The 20,232-nt window shown below is 39.9% G+C and overlaps 1 protein-coding gene across 3 annotated transcripts; it reads left to right on the plus strand.

Annotated features, from left to right (window-relative positions):
* The first annotated feature begins 356 nt into the window (after positions 1–356).
* LOC129525664 (proteasome subunit alpha type-5-like) lies at positions 357–20,223 on the plus strand. 3 transcript variants are annotated; one of them, XM_055357006.2, is made up of 8 exons: positions 357–713; positions 3,002–3,128; positions 5,232–5,299; positions 6,182–6,289; positions 6,431–6,489; positions 7,257–7,359; positions 8,358–8,444; positions 16,282–16,511. In XM_055357006.2, exons 2-8 carry the CDS (start codon positions 3,080–3,082, stop codon positions 16,357–16,359), a joined length of 552 nt encoding a protein of 183 aa, XP_055212981.1. In that variant the 5' UTR covers positions 357–713; positions 3,002–3,079; the 3' UTR covers positions 16,360–16,511. The 3 variants fall into 3 exon arrangements, with proteins under 3 accessions (XP_055212981.1, XP_063553790.1, XP_063553812.1); XM_063697720.1 differs by lacking the exon at positions 357–713 and having other exon boundaries at positions 3,000–3,128; positions 16,282–20,223; XM_063697742.1 differs by lacking the exons at positions 357–713; positions 8,358–8,444 and having other exon boundaries at positions 3,018–3,128; positions 16,282–16,483.
* Positions 20,224–20,232: the final 9 nt, after the last annotated feature.

Genomic DNA, 20,232 nt, shown 5'->3' on the forward strand with positions numbered 1-20,232 from the left:
CATCCTGGGCAACAGAGTGAGACCCTGTCTAAAATATTGTTTTTTTCCTTTTGAACTGGTCAGATTGTTTAGAGCTATGTTTTTCAAACTGCAGGTCTAGACCTATTAGGAGATAATAAAATAAATTTAGTGGTCATGAGGAGCATTTCTTTTGAGACAGAATGTCACTCTGTCACCTAGACTGGAGTGCAGTGGTACGATCACAGCTCACTGAAGCCTCAACCTCCCAGGCTCAAGTGATCCTCCCACCTCAGCCCCCAGCTACAGGCACATGCCACCATACCCAGTTAATTTTTTTTATTTTTTGTGGAGGTAAAGTTTTGCCATGTTGCCCAGGCTGGTCTCAAACTCCTGGGCTCAAGTGATCTTCCTGCCTCAGCCTCCCAAAGTGTTGTGATTATAGGCATGAGCCACCACTCCTGGCCCACATTTCTTTTTTAAGTGAAACAGAGCAGTAGATATCAAAATGCCTTGCCCATAGTAGTGATGAGTGGTATTTTTCCTGAAATTTTGTTTCTGTTATGTATTTATATTTATTTGTGGGTTTTAGTTATGAAATCAAATGTATTCCTTACTGTGGCTTTTGGTCAAAAAGTTTGAAAAACATTGCTCAGGAGAAAACTGCCTCTTCTCATTTCATTCCGGGAGGGTATTTCTGGCTGCTGGCTTCTGAGAGCTGAGTAGGGAAAGAAGGCTGAGGTTCTTAACATTTGGTTTGTAAAGTTTTACATATTTATCCCATTTTCAGTACATTATTCCTGCCTTAGACTGTGCTTGGTGTCCCCAATCCAAAGACGCTCTATTTTATGGTCTCCAGAGAATAAGCCTGGAGTCTTCCACGGGAGTGGGGGAGGTGCAGTCATCTAGCTTTACAGCATAGGGGAGGGGATCTGGGAATCTGTTTCTTAAACATTGAACCATCTTGCAATTTTTAGCTCCTTGTTCATTTCCATTTCCAGAGGTCCTTGTTGCCACCATTTCCTTTTTTGAGGTCCTGTGATAAAAATCAGGTTGTTTCTTTACTTTCTTTACTGCTGGTTTAGGATTTGGATTACCCAGGTATCACTAACCTATCTTCTTTTTAGCTTCAAAGTTTTGTTGCTGTGTCTTCTCCCACTCTCTGTTATAGTGGATTTATGCCTTTTTAGAAGTCCTTTAATCTTACATCAATAGACTTAAGGAAGGCGTGGAACTAATGTTATGTCTTTAGTCTGCACCTTTAACTAGAAATATGAGCATTCATTTTTATTTATTTATTTTTTGAGATGGGGTCTCACTCTGTTGTCCAGGCTGGAATGCAATGGCGTGATCTTGGCTCACTACAACCTCTGCCTCCCGGGCTCAAGCAGTCCTACCGTTTCAGCCTTCCGTGTAGCTGGGAGTACAGGCATACGCCACCAAGCCTGGCTAATTATTGTATTTTTTATAGAAACAGGGTTTCACCATGTTGCCCAGGCTGGTCTTGAACTCCTGGACTCATGCAATCTGCCCACCTCAGCCTCCCAAAGTGCTGGGATTACAGGCATGAGCCACCATGCCCAACCTGAGTACTCATTTTTTTACATAAAATTTTTTGACAGTTCATCTCCTGTAGTTATGCAGGTATCCACTGATTAAGAAAATACATGACAAAAAGCTGGTGTACATTTAATAACACTTCTAAATAAAGTCACAACTCAACACATTTGAAAAATAATATATATGTGTGTGAAATGATCATTCAGTCTGCAGACATGTTAAGCAAGTTATACATAAAGATTCATGGGATTCTTTGGAACTCTTTGCAATGCTCACACTTGGCAGTGATTACTTTGTAGAAATAACTAAATATAATGGAATTCAAAGCAGAAAGCATAGTCATGGAAGGCTTTGATGAGTGGAATTTGGATTGGGGGAAGGAAGAATGTATTCCAGGGGAGACAGCATGAGCAGAGGGGTGCAAGGGTAGGAGATAACGTGGCTTGAGCCAGTGGGCTGGGCTATACCTGAGGGATTTTGTTGGAGAATAACGAGTAGTGAAGTTGGAAGGGAAAAGTGGCATCAGGATATGAAGGCTCTGGAAGTTTATTTGGATATATTATAGGCAGTATAGGGTGATGTTAATTCTTGAGAGAAGAAATATAACGATAATAGCATTTTCTTAGATCAGTCAGGTTATAACATTAGAGATACATTGAGAGAGATTAAAGATGAGAGAGGCTATTGAAGTATCTAGGCATGGAATATGAATAACATTTGTTCATATTTGGCAGGCACCATTTTAAGCATTTTATAATATATAATGTGTTTACCCTTATTATTATTGTCATCCTCATTTTGCAGGAAGTGGGCATAGAGGAGTAGATGACTGGGAGTTACGTAGAGATAGAGATGAATTCCAGGTATATTGTGGACTTCTAGCGACCTTAAATAATTAATAGTTTTACGTTGTTGGTGGTGATGATGGTGGTGGTTCTTTTCGTCTCTCCCTACCTTCCTTTATTACTTTTTTGGAGGTCAGGTAGGTTGGGGAATATCATCACCTCTTGGGACAGACCAAGGTAGATGGCAGAGGTGAAAAGAGGCCAGGTCCAGAGAAGACATTAAGAGTTTTATTACTTTCTTGCCCACTATGTTTAGAACTTTTGAATCCTCCGTCCTCCAAATATTGGCATTAGAGAGTGGATTTTTCCAGTGTTTGAAAGACTTTGTTGAACTTACTCTTTCGGGGTTCTGGGAATTACATGGGTAAATTATAAAGAAAACATTAAAAATTTTAAAAAAATTTAAGGGAGGAAAAAGAACTTTTTAGAATCACAAAATTCTGTAAATCAATGTTCTTGCTATTGACAGGAATAGTATATTAATTACTTACAGTATGTTAGGGTGCTCCTTCTCTCTGCCTATAAAATGTGGCCAGTTGAAGTTTCTATCATGTGAAGATTTACAGAGAGCTATCTGGTGAGTATGTGAGACAGTTATTTGACCTATATATTGGTAATCATAACATGTTTCTCTTTAGCTTGGTTCTACAGCCATTGGGATCCAGACATCAGAGGGTGTGTGCCTAGCTGTGGAGAAGAGAATTACTTCCCCACTGATGGAGCCCAGCAGCATTGAGAAAATTGTAGAGATTGATGCTCACATAGGTAAGGAGTGGAGGAAAGCTATTCTGTAGGATCTGGTCTGGGTTAATTAGTCCTCTATGATGTTCCAAGGAAGGTTTATGAAATGAACACGTTATCCCCTTGTTAGCTATTATTTTCCAGGCAGTAGGCCAGAATGCGTAAATGTAGGAGTAGGAGGCTGTTGCAGGACTCATTTATGTTTAACCTACTCCCAGAAGTTCCTTTCCCCTCAAATTTAGACTTGGTAAATGTGATGGTTGTTGAAATATGCAAAGGTTGAGATCTTTGAAGTGACTACAAGTTATAAGAATAATATAGACTTGCCTAGATCAGTCTTCCTCCTTTGTTTTCAGATTATCTTTGTATTCCTTGTTGCCTCTACCCACTTTTTTGGTCTTTAATTCCCCTGCCTTGGCTTCTGACATCATTGTATAATAGTATTACAGGGTGAGTAATTCTACTTATTTATAGAATGGCATTTTATTTGGCTATCCAAATTTTCTTAACCTGTCTAGTCATCTAATTAATGAAGCATTGGCAAAATAATTAATTGCTTGAAGGCATCAGAACCAAATGCCATGGTGACTCTGCGAGCTTGATATTATCTCTTTCATAGATATAGAAACTGAAATTTTATCTTTTAAGATTGGAACATTGTGTCTTCTTTAACTCAAGTCACTTGTCTTTTGAAGGTAGCTCAGTGTCACTATGTTCAACAAATTGAGAGCCTACAATGTGCCAGACCTTATGCTAGATACCAGGATATAGAAAGGAATAAGACATAGTCCTTGTTTTACAGGAGCATACAGTCTAATTGTGGTGGTGGACATGTAAGTAAGTCAATGCAATTAAGTGACAAAAGTATTAAGAAAGACTAGTGTGTTCTTAGTAGGAGTACAAGGGAAGAAATAATTAGTTTTGCCTGGAGTCAGCGGTAGTGGGGCTTTCAGAAAAGGATTCCATGAAAGTGATTTTGAGCTGAGTTTAATTCTGAAAGATAAGGAAGTGTACACAAGGCAAACAAGTGTCTGGGTATAGCAAGGGAGAGCATTCTAGTCAGGGGGAATAGAAATGACTGAAGCCATCATGGTGTAAAATATAAAATACCATGGCACAAGCAGTTTTGTAGGCCTGGGCCATGAACTGCAGCAGCAGATGAGTCGGTCAGAGAGCGGAATTCCTTTTTTACCACACTGAAGGGCTTCAATGTAATCCTTTTGCAAGGATGGGAAAGGTTTTAAGCAATGAGGTAATAGGATCCCATTATAATTTTAGAAAGGCCATTCTGATAATGATATTAAAGATAGACTAAAGAGGGCTGAAACTGGAGGCATGGAGGCCAGTTGAAAAATTTGTAATAGTCCAAACAAAGAGATGGTGAAGGTTTTAACCAACACAGTAGCCAGAGAATGGAGAGGAAGATAGAAATTGACAGAACTTGTGATCTGATTGATTGTGAGGGCCAAAGAAGAAGACGGGGTCTGGAAGGGAAATGAGTGTGTGATATGTCCAAGTAGATATATTAAGGAAGTTATTTGGCTTTATATGTCTGAAACTTGGGAGAGAAACTTAGGCTGGAGATTTAGATTTGAGCCATGGCATGTAAAATAACAGTTATAGCCATAATCGTGACAGCTTGGGCCATCAGGCAAACTCTCTCTGATATAACTAGTTGCTTTGTGTTTGGGACAGAGAGGCAAAAGGCTTTTGATTTATTCGAGAGTCCTCCACTGTAGTCCATAGTGAGGTGATTTTCTTTTCCTTGTTTCCCAGGTTGGGGCATTAGTATTTGCTTCGTTTGAAAATGTATCGTCGTCTACAAAGAGTGCTAAAGGGATGCTTAGGGATGTAATATGTGGAAATTCATGTTTGGTTAGCTGCCTTTCTCTGGGCTTATTTTTATCGTCTGGACTTCTGTGTCATTGTGGATGGTTTTTTGTTTCTAATATCATTAATACTTGGGTTCAGTGCAGATCATTTCCTATCTAATCTTTTGGGTATAAAATGCCATGGGATAGCTGAATGGCTGCCATGGTTCCAATCCAGAATTTCAGGATTTCCTGAGTGGATGAAAGAGTTTTACAAGGATTTGGCCACTGGGTGACTGTCGCTTTTACATTGCAGGTTGTGCCATGAGTGGGCTAATTGCTGATGCTAAGACTTTAATTGATAAAGCCAGAGTGGAGACACAGGTAAAATTGGCATTATCTCCTTTTTACCAGGATGCTTGAGTTCCTTGTTTAGTGATTATCTAGCTGCCTGGGCTATACTGCAGGTACCTGTGTCAATATTAGATGTGGCTCTTGGGAGTAATTTTGGGTAGAATTCCCAGTTAGAACTTCCTGGGGCTTGGAGTTTAGCTGTCCAATCATTGCAGTTTTAAAGAGGCTCTGGTCAGTAGTGCTGACAGTGTCTTCCTTTTTTTTTTGGCTTTGCCTATATATAAAGCATGCATTGTTTCCTAATTGACTTTGTGTGGGAGCATCATGGCAGAAGGTGGATGTAGTTAAAGGATATTCTCCCCTCAGCTGCCTTTGCTGCCAGGCTTGTAAATAACAGCCCTCCTTTGGTGAGTAATAACTTGTACCAACTGATAAATACTGGTCAGGGATACTGTTTTTTTTTTTTTAAACTTTGTAGCTGCTGCTTGAAGATAGGCTAGTAAGAAAAATACATCACATGGTAAAATTTTTTGTACTTATTTGCAAGTTTGCTGTCTGTACTTATGTAAGAATAAGTCATTTAAACATCAACAGAATAAGCTAGAGTCTTTGAGGGAAAGAGGCACTTTTAGTTTTTGAAAGAGTAAACTTGGTGCTTTGAGGCATAACCCTCTTTTTCAAGGCAGTAATTCTCTTGTCCGTCGTTGCTTAGAGTCCTTGTGATATGTTTATTTCCAGAGCTATTTCTCTTCCTCTCATGTACTCCCAAGTACTCAGGGTTAATGTTAATTAAGAAAACCACATTTGAGCCTTCAGTTTTCAATCCCAGTTTAAAGGGATGTGCGTAGTGAGATGGTGGGCTGCTTTAATGTCCTTATTAGAAGGTTGTACCATGTTTTGCTCTTCTTCTAGAACCACTGGTTCACCTACAATGAGACAATGACAGTGGAGAGTGTGACCCAAGCTGTGTCCAATCTGGCTTTGCAGTTTGGAGAAGAAGATGCAGATCCAGGTGCCATGGTGAGTGTGATACTTCTGTCGAGTTTTCTTATTGTTCTGTGGGATTTAGGACATTTGTCCTGTGAACATAACATTCCCAGCCCCTCTCACCTCCTTACTTTATAGCCATTTATCTTAATATCTCTTATTTTTTGGTTCTAGTCTCGTCCCTTTGGAGTAGCATTGTTATTTGGAGGAGTTGATGAGAAAGGACCCCAGCTGTAAGTACCATTTTGTAATTTTCCCCCATGCTTTTGCGGGGAATTATTTTAATTTGGGGTGGAGACTGAGAAGATTATTGTAGAGTATTAGCCAGGTATTAGCACACACCTGTAGTCCCAGCTACTTGAAGGCTGAGGCAGGAGGATCTCTTGAGCCTGGGAGTTGTTATCCAGGCTGTAGTGAACTATGATCATGCCACTGCACTCCAGCCTGGATAACAGAGCCAGACCCCATCTCTTTAAAAAATACATTAAAAAAAGATTATTGTAAAAAGGGCTATTGTAGAGTGTGTGTGTGTGTGTATGTATATACATATATATATGGCTTCTAATACTAAAGTTTAGTGATTCTATACCGTTTGCAGAAATTTGGGGATTCCATGAAGAATTCCCCTATTGGAACCAGTGCTAATTCTGGAAGGAATTAGAAGTAACTTGTTACTATAGTCAGGGTATGTTTTAGAGCTTTGCTCTGGAATGTTGATCTGATCCTCATCCTCAAATATTTCTAAGATAGGCATAAACAAGTACCATATTTATACATACTATACTTCTAAATCCCTAAGGAAGGTACTAATTTTCTTAAACAGTTTTTAAAATGTCTGGTTTCTCCAGACATAGAACATCTTTTAGATCTGTGCCTCAATATTTCAGTGGTGTTTCCTGGCTGCAGGGCCAAGCATTTATACTTTGTTTTAGTGAGACGTTTGTTACATAAAGTGCCACCACTCCTGAGCATTTTAGTCCTCATTTTGGGGGTTTTGCAGGTTTCATATGGACCCATCTGGGACCTTTGTACAGTGTGATGCTCGAGCAATTGGCTCTGCTTCAGAGGGTGCCCAGAGCTCCTTGCAAGAAGTTTACCACAAGGTAATTAAGTATTCTCACAACTCTTACTATTTTTTTTAATCATGGTATAATTTACATATAATAAAATGTGCAAACCTTAAGAGTTCAGTTCTGTTTTGACAATTGCAAAACAAGATAAATAACACTTTCATCACCACCAGAAAAATGCTCATCCACATTCCAGTCAATCTCTTTCCCTCCCTTGCAACCATGTTTACCACCATGTTTACCACTGTCCATTAGTTTTGTCTGTTGTGCTTTGTTATAAATGGAATTAAACAGTTAGTCAGTTTGTATCTGTTTTGTTTAACACACTGTTTTTGAGATCCATTCATGTTGTTCCAGTATTTCCGTTTGATGGCTGAGTAATATACCATGGTATGGATGTACCACAATATGTTTATCCTCTATCTTCATAGCTTTACTTAGCACTTTACAATTGGCTCTTGAAGCAAGTGGGCATTTGGTATTTTCTTTGTGAGATGGGAAGATTTGGTTTGGGGTAACTCATTGGTGTGATTGAAGGCTGCTCTACTTATTCAGGTGGTTCATACAGGGATGCCTGCTCACATTAGCTCCTAATGGTATTGCTTTTACATGTGGAGGAAATTAGGTACAAAACAGGGTAAATTTGAATTTTCTAAACCATTGGGCTACCTCTTAGATCATTTGGGCATTATTGTTCATTGGATATTACCAATAATATTATCTTCTAAATTAAAAGAGGAATTCAAATGTACACAAGACTAGTCTATCCCTTTCCCCTTCTTCAAAGATTACTTTGGTTGGTGACTTTATTGTGGCTCACAATAAGGTTTGGGGTTTTTTTTTCCTGAAAAAGTGTATTCTACTTATTTGCCATTTACTTGAGTTCTGGAGATACTTGTAATGCACCATACTAAGTAAGATGTTTGACATACTTGCTAAATACTTTTTTCAGTGAGATAAAGGGAAAATCTTTGAAGGAAGGATGGATTGTGTATAATTAATAGGCATCTTCTTGCCTTCTTTGTTTCAAGTCTATGACTTTGAAAGAAGCCATCAAGTCTTCACTCATCATCCTCAAACAAGTAATGGAGGAGAAGCTGAATGCAACAAACATTGAGGTACTTTCTGTTTTATTGTTGGATTTTTTTCGTTTTTTTTTTTTAAGAGATGAGGTCTGGCTATATTGCCTAGACTGGTCTTGAGCTCATGAGTTCAAGTAGTCCTCCCACCCCAGCCTCTCGAGTAGCTGGGACTACAGGTGCACACACCATGCCTGGTTAATGTTTTTTAATTTTTTTAGAGATGGGGTCTTGCTGTGTTGCCCAGACTGGTCTTAAACTCCTGGCCTCAGGCAATTCTCCTGCCTCAGCCTACTGAGTACCTGGGACTATAGGTGAGAGCCACTGCACCTGGCTGTTTTATTGTTTTTTATTCAGATATCATAGCTGGCATTGCTGAAGACTACATAGATCATGGAAATGACATTTTTGTATATTTAGTTCCTAAGAAATTATTAACAGCCTTTGAATAATAAGCAGCTTTAGTAAAGTGGTGCTGGCAGAAGCCAGAATTCAGTGAGTTAAAGAATGAGGCCTGGCGAGGTGGCTCACGCCTGTAATCTCAGCACTTTGGGAGGCCAAGGCAGGCAGATCACTTGAGGCCAGGAGTTCGAGACCAGTCTGGCCAGCATGGCAAAACCCCGACTCTACCAAAAATACAAATACTAGCCAGGTGTGGCGGCACACACCTGTAGTTCCAGCTACTCGGGAGGCTGAGGCATGAGAATTGATTGAACCCAGGATTCGGAAGTTGCAGTGAGCTGAGATTGTGATGCTGTGCTCCAACCTGGGCGATAGAGCGAGACTCTGTCTCAAAAATAAAATAAAAAGAATGAAAGGGAGATGATGAGTGGAGAAAACAATAGTATGCTGCTTTCTCAAGAAGTTTGATTAGTGTCGGCAGAAGATAGCATTAAAGAAAAGGATTGTGTCTTTTTAAGGATGTGGAAAAGTCTTGAAAATATAAACGGAGATGAAACTAGTGTATAGAAAAATGTTGAAAGAGTTGGGCGCAGTGGCCTGTAATCCCAGCACTTTGGGAGGCTGAGACAGGTGGATCGCTTGAGGGCAGGAGTTCAAGACCAGCCTGCCCAACATGGTGAAACCCCATCTCTGCTAAAAATACAAAAATTAGCCAGGCGTGGTGGTGGACGCCTGTAATCCCAGCTACTTGGGAAGCTGAGGCATGAGAATCGCTTGAACCCGGGAGATGGAGCTTACAGTGAGCCAAGATTGCACCACTGCACTCCAGCCTGGGCGACAGAACGAGACTCCGTCTCAAAAAAAAAAAAAGCTGAAAGAAATAAAAGGAGAGGTTAGGATAGTGATGGAAAAGTTATAGAAGAGGTAAGGCATGGTACACATGAAGGAGTTGGTTTTGAAAAGTAAAATTCATTCAGCATCATATTGAGTACCCATTATATAGCAGGCATTATGCTAGATGCCCAGGGTTACAGACACAGAAAATCCAATTCCTATTCAAGTAGTATACTGTGTAGTGCAGGGAACATATAGATAATAAGAACCTGGGGTGATACTTCTATAATAGCAGTAAAAACAGATTCCTGTGAGTATGTACAACTTAGACTAAAGCATTAGGGAAGCTTCTTGGAAGAGGTGATGTCTGGAAAAGGGAGCAGAAAGGTATTCCAGGAAGACGGGACAACATGTGCAAAGGGTTCAAGATGTAAAAATAATATTGTGGGTAAAGGAAACTTTGAGGTTTTGTCTGACCGCTGAGGTGTGGGATGTATATAAGATGGTGGGGGACGGTAAGGGATGAGACTGGAGAGGTATGGACCAGCTTGGGAATGTCCTTTTTCAGTAATGCTAAGAGTAGACAGAAGCAAAGGAAGTAATGATGAGTAAAGATAGGTGGGTTTGGCGGTAAACCTGGAGAGATGTCCCACATTTCCCCAGATTTTCCCTAGTGATTGTAAGGTCATCTGCCGAGGGTAGGTGAATGCAACAGTAAAATTGAGAATGCGAAATATTTGGAAAAGTCGTTATGAGAAGACAGGGAAGAGTAAAAGGATTGCTGGGCCATATTAAAATCGTAGTTGAGGCCAGTAATCGCAGCACTTTGGGAGGCCAAGGCAGGAAGATCACGTAAGGCCAGAAGTTCGAGACTAGCCTGGCCAACATAGTGAAACCCCGTCTCTACTAAAAAAATACAAAAAATTAGCTGGGTGTGGTGGTGCGTGCCTGTAATCTCAGCTATTCGGGAAGCTGAGGCATGAGAATTGCTTGAACCTGGGCAGTAGAGGTTGCAGTGAGCTGAGATTGCACTCCAGCTGCACTCCACCCTGGGCAACAGCACGAAACTCTGTCTCAAAAAATAAATAAATAAAATTTAAAGGCCAACCAAGGCTGTAATTATATATCAGTAATTAAACCAATCAGTACTTACCAGGATATTTGTTGACCACACTCATGAGAAAATGGATGGTTGGATTAATCCATGGTAGGGGATTGACTAGTTAAGAACAGAAGATTAGAGAGGACTGGAGAGTATTGTTGGTGAATGTCTCACCCATAGAACCAGCTTTCATAGGCTGCTGTGAAAGGTCAGTCTAAGAAGGACTGACATTTGGGAGCCACTGCTCTAGAGCCCATCTGCTTTAAGTTCTTAGTCTATTAGTTGTTCCTTGGAGCTCCAGCCTCCCTACATGAACTGCTTCCCCTAAGAAAAGGAAAATATCCGGCCAGGCGTGGTGGCTCATGCCTGTAATCTCAGCACTTTGGGAGGCCGAGGCTGGCGGATCACGAGGTCAGGAGATTGAGACCATCCTGGCTAACAGGGTGAAACCCCTTCTCTACTAAAAATACAAAAAAAATTAGCCGGGTGTGGTGGCGGGCGCCTAGAGTCCCAGCTACTCCACAGGCTGAGGCAGGAGAAGCGTGAACCCGTGAGGTGGAGCTTGCAGTGAGCCGAGATCATGCCGCGCCACTGCACTCCAGCCTGGGTGACAGAGCGAGACTCTGTCTCAAAATATATATATATATCCAAGTTACATCTTACATCTTTCTTTTTAAGAAAATCTTTATATGTACCTCCTTCTATCGAGTGTCCTTACTTTCAATGAACTTTTTTGAGATATAATTTATATACAGTAAAATGTACCTATTTTAAGTTTACAATTCAGCAGATGTTGACAAATGTACAACCCCCAGTATCTGTCACCCCAGTCATTATATTGATCCTCCCAAAAAGTTCTCTCATGTCCCTTTGTAGTCTCTTCCCCCACATTGATCTACTTTTTGTCACTATAGATTTGTTTTGTGTTCTAGAATTTCATATAAATGTTTTTGTTTGTTTTTTTAAGAGATGAGGTCTGGCTATATTGCCTAGACTGGTCTTGAACTCATGAGCTCAAGTAGTCCTCCCACCCCAGCCTCTCGAGTAGCTGGGACTACAGGTGCACACACCATGCCTGGCTAATGTTTCTTAATTTTTTTAGAGATGGGGTCTTGCTGTGTTGCCCAGACTGGTCTTAAACTCCTGGCCTCAGGCAGTTCTCCTGCCTCAGCCTCCTGAGTAATTGGGACTATAGGTGACTATAGGGACTATACTTCTTTCACTTGGCATGATTTTGAGATTCACCCGTGTTGCATCAATTCTGTTACATTTCATTGCTGAGTGCTATTTCATCCATCCTATTTTTTCACCTTTATTGCCAAGTCTCCTCCAAACAGAACCTGTATTATCTCCACTGCTTCACCTCTCATTTACTCCTCAATCACTACTATTTGTTTCAGCTTTTATTATTTCCATGAGACTGCTCCTTGCTAAGATAACTCTTATTTGTCAGATTTCATGGTCACTCTTTGGAACTATCATTTGACTTTTTTGAAGGATTCACCTCAGATTTGACAGTTCTAAAATTAAAATCATTATCTTTCCTAAAAACCATTTCATCTTCCCATATTTCTAATCTTGGTTGATGACACCCCCAGTGTACTTGTCATTCACACGAGAAACCTGGAAGACTTTGACTTCCCTTCCCTTTTACTCAGTCATTTCTTTGCTCCCTTATAAATAACTCCCAAATCAATGTCCCTTCTCCATCCCTACTTCCAGTGCCACCTTTTGTTCAGGTTCCCATTTTTCCCCTACCTTGTATATTTTCAGAGGCTTCCTAATTAATCTTGCCCTCCTCCATTTCAGTCCATTTTTTCCTCATTGTGCTACTATAGTGGATTTTCTAAGCTATATCTAATCTTAATGGTTCTCCACTTAAAAAATATTTTCTGGCTGGACATGTGGCTCACGCCTGTAATCCCAGCACTTTGGTAAGCCAAGATGGGTGGATCACTTGAGGCCAGGAGTTCAAGACCAGCCAGGCCCATATGGTGAAACCCCTGTCTCTAATAAAAATACAAGAAATTAGCTAAGCACGGTGACATGTGCCTGTAATCCCAGGTACTTGGGAGGCTGAGGCATGAGAATTGCTTGAACCCAGGAGGCGGAGGTTGCAGTGAGCTGGAATCATGCCACTGCACTCCAGAGCGAGACTCTGTCTCAAAAAAAAAAAAACAAAAAACAAACCTTTTCTGACTTCTATTGTCTGTGAGATAAATTCCAAAATTCTTTTCATGGCATAATTCACTACTTCTTAAGTCATTTGTTTAATCTATTAGAGACTTTGCTAAGCATTTTACATGCAATTACTTCTCTTAATCTTCACAACACTTCTATGAGATAGATATTCCTATTCCGAAAATCTTATTTTACAGAAGAGGAAACTGGCTTTGAGACGGTAGGGCCAACAGGTAAATGGTAGAGTCAGGATTTGAATCCAGGTCTGGTCTTAGGTCTTATACTTTTAACCACTTTAACGTACTGTCTCCCATGAGCTCTGACCCCCTACTCCCTCTCCTTTTCACGTCATATTCCATGTGCAAGCTGTGGTCTAGCCATACAGAATTATTTTCAGTTTTGCAAATATGTCGTGTTCTTTTGTGGTTCTGTGCATTTGCACATTGTTTGCCCTTCCTGTCTTTGACTGTCTGACCCATTCTTGCCATGCTTTAATACACAACTCAAAAGTTGCTTCTCCCTGAAGCCTTCCTGGGCTCCTCCAGATCACTCTTAAACATATTCTTAGTTCTATTACAACACTTACCTGACATTGAACACATTTGGCATCTAGCACTTAGTAAATAAAGACTTTCTTCATCTTTGGATCCTTAGTCACAAGTACATGTAACTAATACACAGGTGCTTAGTAATTAATTATTGGTGAAATAAATTGAAAGAAAATATCTGTTCTACCTGCCTCACAGAGATGTTTTTTGAAAGTGAGATAATAAATAGAAAAGTATCTTTCATATTATGCAAATACATTTATTATTATGCAAATGTAAGGGATTATTTTTACTTATCTAGTGATGAGCAACTTCCTGAAGGCAGTCCTTGGCTCAGACGCTATTATTAATAGTATTGATTTGCGTTCCAGTTCTTCTGTAGGACTGTTCCACTCAGAGATTTCCCAGTTTCTGCTTTTTAGCCCCTGTAATGTTTTGAGAAGGCTAGCCTGAGTCATGAGTGAAATTCTTTAGGCCCTCACTCTTTAGATTATTGCTCTTATATTTCTCTGTCCTCATGTCATTGATCATCAAGTAAAGATATATCTTAAGAGAAGCAGTAGTAACATTTTTATTTATTTATTTATTTATTTATTTGAGACAGGATCTCACTTTGTTGCCTGGGCTAAGTGCAGTGGTGCGATCTCGGCTCACTGCAACCTCCACATCCCATGTTCAAGTGATTCTTGTGCCTCAGCTGGGCCTACAGGCGTGCGCCACCATGCCCGACTAATTATTGTATTTTCAGTAGAGACAGGGTTTTGCCATGTTCACCAGGCTGGTCTCGAACTCCTGACCTCAAGTGATCTGCCTGCCCCAGCCTCCCAAAGTGCCAGAATTGAAGGAATTACAGGCTACCACGCCTGGCCAAGAGAAGCAGTAATAATATTTGTATGTTTAAATATCCTTGGAATGGAACTCATGGTCTACATGGTAAACTAATTGTTTACCTATATTTTGCAGATATATTTGGGACTTTTCTGACATTTCATGTAATTAGAGATATATCTTTTAGGAGAATCTAGAGGAGACTACAAGCTTTGAGAGGAGAACTTTTTTTTTAAGTCTGTTCCCAGATATCAGAAGTCTTAAGACGTGCAGCAGTCTTTCTGAATTTTACTTATAGATGAGGCAGAGGATACTAAACATCATATAACTGGATTATGCTGATTCTCTCTAGCAACTTTCAAGTTACATTAAATATTAGTACTGAAAATTACTTTAAAATGCCCTACTATATTTAATTTTTAAAAATTATTATTAATTAATTTATTGTTTTAGACAGAACCTCTTTCTGTCACCCAGGCTGGAGTGCAGTGGGATGATCACAACTCACTGCAGCCACAACCTCCCAGGGTCAAGCAATTCTCCCACCTCAGCCTCCTGAGTACGTGGGACACAGGCGTTTGCTACACCCCCTGCTAGTTTTTTGGGGTTTTTTTTTGGTAGACACGGGGTCTCCCTGTGTTGTCCAGGCTGGTTTTTGACTCTCGGGCTCAAGTGATCCTCCCATCTCCCAAAGTGCTGGGGTTACAAGCATGAGCTACTGTTTCCAGCCATGTGTTTAATTTTAAAAATTGAAGAAAAAAGACACTATGAGGAAATGACATGTAAAACACAAATCTTTTGAGGCAAATGTGAAGTGGCACCTATTGCTCAGTATTGCCCAAAACTGTGGGACATGATCAACAGAGAGAATGGAAAACCTAGTCATGATAGTTAAATTTGAAATTAACCATCTTCTGACCCTAGTTTTTTATTGTTGTTGTTGCTTTTAAATGTAAATATAATCTGGATTTCCAGTTATTACTGATATCTTCAGCAGTCACAACTGATTTCCTATGCCAGTGTTAATGAAATCTTTTCTGGGCCAGTTCTTTTAAAAAAACGTAACAGGCCAGGTGCAGTAGCTCACATCTGTAATCCTAGCACTTTGGGAAGCCGAGGTGGGCAGATCACCTGAGGTTGGGAGTTCGAGACCAGCCTGACCAACATGGAGAATCGCCGTCTCTACTAAAAATACAAAATTAGCCGGGTGTGGTGGCGCATGTCTGTAATCCCAGCTACTCGAGAGGCTGAGGCAGGAGAATCGCTTGAACCCGGGAGGCGGAGGTTGCGGTGAGCCTAGATCATGCCATTGCACTCCAGCCTGAACAACAAGAGCGAAACTCCATCTCAAAACAAAAACAAAAACAAACAAAAAAAACTTTTTTGTTAAGTTTTGCCACATAAACAATTTTAGAGAAAATACCTGACAATAGTTAATGATTATTTGTTGTAGGCAATAATGGTGTAAGCACTTTATATATATTAACATTTAATCCTCACAACTACTCTATGAATTAGCTATTCTTATTGTCCTCATTGTACAGATGAAGAAATAGAGGCACAGAGTGGCCAAGTAACCTCAAGTCACACACACAAGCTCAACTTTTAAGTATTTAAATATACTTCAAATATATTTCTAAAGGAGTCTTTAACAGAAAAAAGTACTGACTCCACGTACTTTGCTGCTGCTTTTGTGATCCCTGTTGAAGTGACTTCAAGAAATGACAATGATGCCAGGCATTTGGTTAAGTATGATGTGGTGAGTTAACCTTAAAATAGAAAATTTGGTCAATAAGCATTTTTATTTTGGAGCCAGAGAGCTATTTTAGGGACCTGCTGCCTGGAAAGGATATCCTTGGGACAGCAGATCCCTTAGTTCCTAATGAATAGCTGCATCACCAACACAGCTTCTCCTGACCATGGTAGGGCCATCAGCAGGGTAACTCAGCCCAGCTTATTAACCCTTCTGTTTTCTTTCCAGCTAGCCACAGTGCAGCCTGGCCAGAATTTCCACATGTTCACAAAGGAAGAACTTGAAGAGGTTATCAAGGACATTTAACGAATCCTGATCCTCAGAACTTCTCTGGGACAATTTCAGTTCTAATAATGTCCTTAAATTTTATTTCCAGCTCCTGTTCCTTGGAAAATCTCCATTGTATGTGCATTTTTTAAATGATGTCTGTACATAAAGGCAGTTCTGAAATAAAGAAAATTTTAAAATATTTGTTAATAGACTGTTCTCTTCTAATAGTCTTTTTTTTTTTTTTTTTTTTTTAAGAGATGAGGTCTCACTATATTGCCCAGGCTGGTTTCAAACTCCTGGGTTCAAGTGATCTTCCCGCCTCTGCCTCCTGAAGTGCTAGGATTATAGGCGAGAGCCACTGTGCCCAGCCATTGTAATACAGTCTTTTGTTTGAAATGCAAATGTTAGTGGGCCAAAAGGACAGTGTTATTAATATCCCTATTCTATGAAGATGTCTGTTCTAAAACTGTTTTAGTGATGCTCTATAACAGAATCAACTATATCCATTAATCCCATGGTGTTGATAAATGAACTAGTCCAGCTCTTCCCAGTGGTTAATAGATGTTAACAGCACTGTAAATCCATTTCAGCCCTGTAATTTCTGGAGCAAACGTGTATTTTTGCTGCTTTTCTTATAAGGAGATGCTACTAATTGACTCAGAAGAACATGTTTTGAGGTCCTCCTCAAAACATTGATGGGTTGGAATCAGCCATCAACAGTGTTGTACCAGTTCTTGGGTCTTGATAGACAATTTGGAAAGAGATTTCCTTGTTTACGAAGTGAAGGACTAAGAAAGAATTAAATTAATGACCTTGGCCTCACTGGCAATCAATTACAAATCTCTATATCAGTAAGAGAATTGTAAAATTCAGAAGCAGTTTACATTAGACTTTGGAATGAATGATGAACTTTCCCCATTAGAGCTGCCATCATATGATTGGTGGAGATTGTTTAAAGAATCATTCTATCTCAGCCTCAAAAATTACCATGGGAAGATGGTATCAGTATCACTACTTAGCAGATGAAGAATCTAATGCTGTGTGCCCATGGACACACAAAATTAAGCTGTTGGGACTTGAACAGCTCAAATTTTCTTGTTTCAGATCACCAGCTCTTGAGTAATAGGGAAATCTGGAGATTTGAAAAGTACTTGCACTGTCCACAACATGGCTAATCCATATGTGGATGATGCAGAATTGATTTAATTCACTAACAGGGACCCCATAATTATTTGCTGGGCTCTGGGTATATTAATGTGTAGGAAGTTGTACTATATGTTAATAAATTATGACTATTTGGGTAGGCTGAATTCATACTAAATCCATACTGTAGTTCAACAAAAAACAACATGTTTATATACATTTGGAAACTGCAATGATAGGAAACATTTGGAAGAAAGGGATTTTGCCCTAGAATAACACATAAGGAAAGCAGAGAATTAGAGTATATTGTTACTGAATGTTCCAGAGACTTCTAGTGATTTTAACACTTATTAAGTATTGCATGTTGATGGGGAGATTTGTTTCTCTAAAGATCACTTTGTTTTATTAAATCCTAATAGAAAATACCCTTGAAAATCCTATCTCATTTATTCCTGTAACAAATTTATTGAGCACCTACCTACTATATGCCAAGAAATGTATTAGCCATCAGGCAGAGAGCTGTTCAAATGGTAGATATGATCTGTGCTCCTGTGAAACTTCTAGTGGGGAGAGCCAAACAATAAACAATATTCCTTTTTAACTCTAGGTTAATGCAGAAATGGATAAAGCCCATGTTGCTTTTGGGAGAGGTGAGTTGTGTCTCTGAATCACATGCATTTCATAGGGGGAAAAATACCCAAATACTAAGGAGTAGCTCTTAGCCTATGTCCGTTCGCCTCAGCTTAAGTTGTTTTCCCTCCCACTGGCTGGGCAGCATATTTGCGTTTTACCTGGTAAAACAGTAAATTTCGTACCTTCTATAATTGGCATTCTTCAAAGAGGTAGAACTTTGATTTTTTTGTAGAATATTAAAACAAGCTTTCTTAGGTTAAAGAAGTGATCTTACTACGAACAGCAATGGTTTCATGATGTGTAATTGCTTTATGTTATCTTTCTGCTATAGAATGTTTCCTGGAGAAAGGTATGGTTTTTAGTAATAAGATAAATTTACTTTAGTCCTGCAAATAAGGTGAAATCTTATGTCCAGTATCTCACAAAGGAGAACTGACAGTGCCACTTTTATATTTAATGTCAATCTCATTAGACAAAAATGAAATATAGTTCCTAGGGTTTCCAATTTAAAAAGTGAAATAATAAATATATTCACTCAAACATTTTCTCAGTGCCATATGCAAGTTACCATGTCCCGGAAGCTGATACAGTTTGAAGAAGGAAATATATAAGTACTGTAAGCCTGTGATAACTAAAAGCAACATACTAAAAAGTGAAGGTACAGATAATTGGAACAAATTTAATAGCGTTTAAAAGTGTATTTGGTAATTTCTCCAGGAGGTGGCACTGTTGAGTTGTTTTTTTCTTTTCAGACAGTAAGACAATAGACCATTCATCTTTGTGTCACCCAAACAAAGAAATATTCCTTTATAACCCCCTTTCCTCCCCCCACCTAATCACATGCTACTGGAACTGACTGTCTTGTGATCTACTCCCATAGTTGGCATAGATTTAAAAATAATCTTTTTAAAATTAATCTGATAGTAGTTATGGAAAGGAACAAATTGTTCACCAATTTTCATCAGCTTTATCTTTTCAGTCCAGTAACTGAGAACTTAAAAAGACTATTCTAGTGATTTTACTATCCTGCTCAGATGGCATTCAAAAACATTTTTCACTTCTCACGTCTTGGAAAAATTTGTAAATTCGTTAAGTCTTTTTGTTTGAAAGTTAATGTGACTGGAAATATTTTAATGTAAATATCGGGTTGGGTGCATTGTATCATTTTGCTCTACAATGACTATATCCTCATTTGGGTTTATGGCCAGTTTATAATTAAAAGTAATCTTTACTTGCTTTGAGTGTAATGACTTGCATATTTTGTATCTTTCTATTTGCTACCTTTTCTACTGAACAATTTCTAGCTTTCTGAAGGGATGGAGTCAGTAAGCTTAAGGATTCAGAACTGGTTTTACCTGTGCTACGTGTTGTAGGAGTTGTGTGTGCAGCTTCTGCGGTAAAGGGAACAGCATAGGGGTTTTATTTTATTCATTAGAGGTGGATTGGGGTGCTAATTTAGAGGACATCACATACTGGAACCAAACTTGTCCGAAGCTCTCACTGCAGAGTTAAGGCACTTTGGTAAAATAAATGTGCATCTAGGAAATGATCATGTGTACAGTAGGCATTGGATCATTCTCTTGCCCCCCTTTTACCTGCCCCTAATGCCTAAGCTACATTCGAAGTCCTGGAAAACCTGTAAGTAATTCCGCCTTTGGCCTACCTCCCCTCAGAAGAGGAAGGTGAGAGAGGGCCAAACGTATGGAAAGACTATTCTTCAGGCTTGCAGGAGTCACGGATGTCCTGATGTCTGTCTCCGTAGGATGTGGCCCACATCAGTTCGCATTCACCTTCTTGCAGCAAGGCAGCTGCTTAGCAGACAATGGGCGCTCCAGTGAGCGGGGTTTATAAAAACCCGAAGCCCCGGTTCATGATGGAGCCCCCTTTTCCAGCTGAGCGAGCTCAGGGATTTCCTGGGTAGGTTTTCCAGGCTCTGCCTCACCGAAGGAATTTTAGGAGTGTCTCTGGGGAACAGGAGGGACGCAACCCAGCCCCAACTTGAGGGCGCTAGAGGTGCGGCAAGGGGTCGCGACGCCAGGAGCCCCGGGCTCGGCGGGAAGGTATGAGAAGCTCCTACGTGAACTCCACAAGCCGGGCCCGGGAGACGCCGGGCGAGGCGGGGTTGACCTCAGC

Source organism: Gorilla gorilla, chromosome 1, assembly GCF_029281585.2.
Source record: "Gorilla gorilla gorilla isolate KB3781 chromosome 1, NHGRI_mGorGor1-v2.1_pri, whole genome shotgun sequence".
Lineage (NCBI taxonomy): Eukaryota > Metazoa > Chordata > Mammalia > Primates > Hominidae > Gorilla > Gorilla gorilla.

Excerpts from the sequence above, each read along its gene's own strand:
- LOC129525664 (XM_055357006.2), top strand. The coding sequence starts at position 3,080 with ATGGAGCCCAGCAGCATTGAGAAAATTGTAGAGATTGATGCTCACATA. Across the intron at positions 6,290-6,430 it reads ATGCAGATCCAGGTGCCATG|TCTCGTCCCTTTGGAGTAGC; the intron begins GTGAGTGTGATA and ends TTTTGGTTCTAG. Across the intron at positions 8,445-16,281 it reads TGAATGCAACAAACATTGAG|CTAGCCACAGTGCAGCCTGG; the intron begins GTACTTTCTGTT and ends TTTTCTTTCCAG.